The following is a 4,240-nucleotide window of genomic DNA, read 5'->3' on the forward strand; positions in this document are numbered from 1 at the left end:
AAAGACAGATGGAAGGAAGGAAGGGAGGAAAGAGAGAAGGAAGGAAGGAAAGACAGAAGGAAGGAAGGAAAGAAGGAACAGTGAAAACAGACGAGGGAGGACGACAGGAAGGTTAAATTGATGCGTTTTGGTTTTCGTACCTTTTCCAAACGCTGCGAAGCTGCTTCGGCTCAGAGTGAAGGAACCAGTCTGTGAAGGAAGGTTCAGATTTAACCTCTGAGACGCTGAAGTATTTATTTTACTGTGTAACACATTCATTCATCACATTTACACCAAAGATAATAAAGTCTCAACATCGTCCTGATTAAGAATGTTGAAGCTTGTTTCTAAAACGTTAGATGATGTTTTATATCCGTCTGGATCTGGTTAAAGTGAACTGAACTCTGAGACTCAAACTACTTCATCACTTGTTAAACTCAAACTAAACTAAAAGCTGTAATACCTCTGGCTGCCACTAGGTGCACGATGGAGGACGACGGGTCAAAGTTCAGCAGAATAAAGTAAATGTAACGAGGTTAATGAAAGTTTCAGTCTTCAGAAACATTCAGACGGATTTATATGAAATGTGAAGAATGCAACATTAATATAAATACAGATAAATGAATGTTAACCTGCAGCTGGAGAACAAAATGAAGGAATGTGTAACAGGAAGTAGAGACGGAGGGAATTTGGGTGGAAACATTATAAAGTTCTTCATCACTGCTGCACAGAAGAGATGAAGCAGCTGTTGGCAAACGACCCAAAATTACATCATACTGGCGGGAAATTCATAAATGCTTAGAAACGGTTTTTCAATGAATTGGATGCTCAGACTGAGGCTGATAAATACTTGATGAGTATTTTACTAATTGAAGCTTCATCATTAAACCGGTTTAACCCTCCTGTTCTCTCATCGACCTGCAGCTTCTATCCTCCTGGTTTAAAATGAGCATGAAGTATAAATGATGAACACAGGTCAGACCTATTAATCCAACTTCATCCCAACTTATTACTTCTAGTTGTAAACATAATGTTTGGAAATGACGGTCAATAAGCCTCATTTACCCTCCTGTCGTCCTCCCGGGTCAAATTTGTCAATTGGACGTGTTGGAGGTGTTGGACGTGTTGGACGTGTTGGATGTGTTGGATGTGTTGGATGGGTTGGATGTGTTGGACGTGTTGGACGTGTTGGACGTGTTGGACGTGTTGGACGTGTTGGACGTGTTGGACGTGTTGGACGTGTTGGACGTGTTGGATGTGTTGGACGTGTTGGACGTGTTGGATGGGTTGGATGTGTTGGACGTGTTGGATGGGTTGGACGTGTTGGACGTGTTGGATGTGTTGGATGTGTTGGACGTGTTGGACGTGTTGGATGTGTTGGACGTGTTGGATGGGTTGGATGTGTTGGACGTGTTGGATGTGTTGGACGTGTTGGACGTGTTGGATGTGTTGGACGTGTTGGACGTGTTGGACGTGTTGGACGGGTTGGATGGGTTGGACGTGTTGGATGGGTTGGACGTGTTGGACGTGTTGGATGGGTTGGACGTGTTGGACGTGTTGGACGTGTTGGACGTGTTGGATGGGTTGGATGTGTTGGACGTGTTGGACGTGTTGGATGGGTTGGATGTGTTGGATGTGTTGGATGTGTTGGATGTGTTGGACGTGTTGGATGTGTTGGATGTGTTGGACGTGTTGGATGTGTTGGACGTGTTGGATGTGTTGGATGTGTTGGACGTGTTGGACGTGTTGGATGTGTTGGACGTGTTGGACGTGTTGGACGTGTTGGACGTGTTGGATGGGTTGGATGTGTTGGACGTGTTGGACGTGTTGGATGGGTTGGACGTGTTGGACGTGTTGGACGTGTTGGACGTGTTGGATGGGTTGGATGTGTTGGACGTGTTGGACGTGTTGGACGGGTTGGATGTGTTGGATGTGTTGGATGTGTTGGACGTGTTGGACGTGTTGGATGTGTTGGATGTGTTGGACGTGTTGGACGTGTTGGACGTGTTGGATGGGTTGGATGTGTTGGACGTGTTGGACGTGTTGGATGTGTTGGATGGGTTGGACGTGTTGGATGGGTTGGATGGGTTGGACGTGTTGGACGTGTTGGATGGGTTGGATGTGTTGGATGTGTTGGACGTGTTGGACGTGTTGGATGTGTTGGACGTGTTGGACGTGTTGGACGTGTTGGATGTGTTGGATGGGTTGGACGTGTTGGATGGGTTGGATGGGTTGGACGTGTTGGACGTGTTGGATGGGTTGGATGTGTTGGATGTGTTGGATGGGTTGGACGTGTTGGATGGGTTGGATGGGTTGGATGTGTTGGATGGGTTGGATGGGTTGGATGTGTTGGACGTGTTGGACGTGTTGGATGTGTTGGATGGGTTGGACGTGTTGGATGGGTTGGATGGGTTGGACGTGTTGGACGTGTTGGATGGGTTGGATGTGTTGGATGTGTTGGATGGGTTGGATGTGTTGGACGTGTTGGATGTGTTGGACGTGTTGGATGGGTTGGATGGGTTGGATGTGTTGGACGTGTTGGATGGGTTGGATGTGTTGGATGTGTTGGATGGGTTGGACGTGTTGGATGGGTTGGATGGGTTGGATGTGTTGGATGTGTTGGACGTGTTGGACGTGTTGGACGTGTTGGATGGGTTGGATGTGTTGGATGTGTTGGACGTGTTGGATGTGTTGGACGTGTTGGATGGGTTGGACGTGTTGGACGTGTTGGATGTGTTGGACGTGTTGGACGTGTTGGATGTGTTGGACGTGTTGGACGTGTTGGATGTGTTGGATGTGTTGGATGGGTTGGACGTGTTGGACGTGTTGGATGTGTTGGACGTGTTGGACGTGTTGGACGTGTTGGACGTGTTGGATGGGTTGGACGTGTTGGATGTGTTGGATGGGTTGGACGTGTTGGGCGTGTTGGACGTGTTGGACGTGTTGGATGTGTTGGATGGGTTGGATGTGTTGGATGTGTTGGACGTGTTGGACGTGTTGGACGTGTTGGATGTGTTGGATGGGTTGGACGTGTTGGACGTGTTGGATGTGTTGGATGTGTTGGATGTGTTGGACGTGTTGGACGTGTTGGATGTGTTGGATGGGTTGGATGGGTTGGACGTGTTGGACGGGTTGGATGGGTTGGACGTGTTGGACGTGTTGGATGGGTTGGATGTGTTGGATGGGTTGGATGGGTTGGATGGGTTGGACGTGTTGGGCGTGTTGGACGTGTTGGACGTGTTGGACGTGTTGGACGTGTTGGACGTGTTGGGCGTGTTGGACGTGTTGGATGTGTTTGATGTGTTGGATGGGTTGGACGTGTTGGGCGTGTTGGACGTGTTGGGCGTGTTGGACGTGTTGGGCGTGTTGGACGTGTTGGACGTGTTGGACGTGTTGGATGTGTTGGACGTGTTGGACGTGTTGGACGTGTTGGATGGGTTGGATGGGTTGGACGTGTTGGGCGTGTTGGACGTGTTGGGCGTGTTGGATGGGTTGGACGTGTTGGACGTGTTGGACGTGTTGGATGGGTTGGATGGGTTGGACGTGTTGGGCGTGTTGGACGTGTTGGATGTGTTGGATGTGTTGGATGGGTTGGACGTGTTGGACGTGTTGGATGTGTTGGACGTGTTGGACGTGTTGGACGTGTTGGACGTGTTGGACGTGTTGGACGTGTTGGATGGGTTGGACGTGTTGGATGTGTTGGATGGGTTGGACGTGTTGGATGTGTTGGATGGGTTGGACGTGTTGGGCGTGTTGGACGTGTTGGACGTGTTGGATGTGTTGGATGGGTTGGATGTGTTGGATGTGTTGGACGTGTTGGACGTGTTGGACGTGTTGGATGTGTTGGATGGGTTGGACGTGTTGGACGTGTTGGATGTGTTGGATGTGTTGGATGTGTTGGATGTGTTGGACGTGTTGGACGTGTTGGATGTGTTGGATGGGTTGGATGGGTTGGACGTGTTGGGCGTGTTGGACGTGTTGGATGTGTTTGATGTGTTGGATGTGTTGGATGTGTTGGGCGTGTTGGACGTGTTGGACGTGTTGGACGTGTTGGACGTGTTGGGCGTGTTGGACGTGTTGGATGTGTTTGATGTGTTGGACGTGTTGGATGTGTTGGATGTGTTGGATGTGTTGGACGTGTTGGGCGTGTTGGACGTGTTGGGCGTGTAGGACGTGTTGGACGTGTTGGACGTGTTGGATGTGTTGGACGTGTTGGACGTGTTGGACGTGTTGGATGGGTTGGATGGGTTGGACGTGTTGG

The 4,240-nt window shown here is 49.6% G+C and overlaps 1 protein-coding gene and 1 pseudogene across 1 annotated transcript in view; both read right to left on the reverse strand.

Annotated features, from left to right (window-relative positions):
* LOC133976639 (uncharacterized) overlaps nt 1-4,240 on the reverse strand; it is an 86,181-nt pseudogene that overhangs the window by 37,168 nt on the left and 44,773 nt on the right.
* Nucleotides 1-4,240, reverse strand: part of cdk15 (cyclin-dependent kinase 15) — a 13,263-nt gene that overhangs the window by 2,059 nt on the left and 6,964 nt on the right. Inside the window, 1 exon segment of the mRNA XM_062414750.1 lies at nt 141-189. Coding sequence (XP_062270734.1) covers nt 141-189 — 49 coding nt within the window.

The sequence above is a fragment of the Scomber scombrus genome, chromosome 24 (genome assembly GCF_963691925.1).
Source record: "Scomber scombrus chromosome 24, fScoSco1.1, whole genome shotgun sequence".
NCBI lineage: Eukaryota > Metazoa > Chordata > Actinopteri > Scombriformes > Scombridae > Scomber > Scomber scombrus.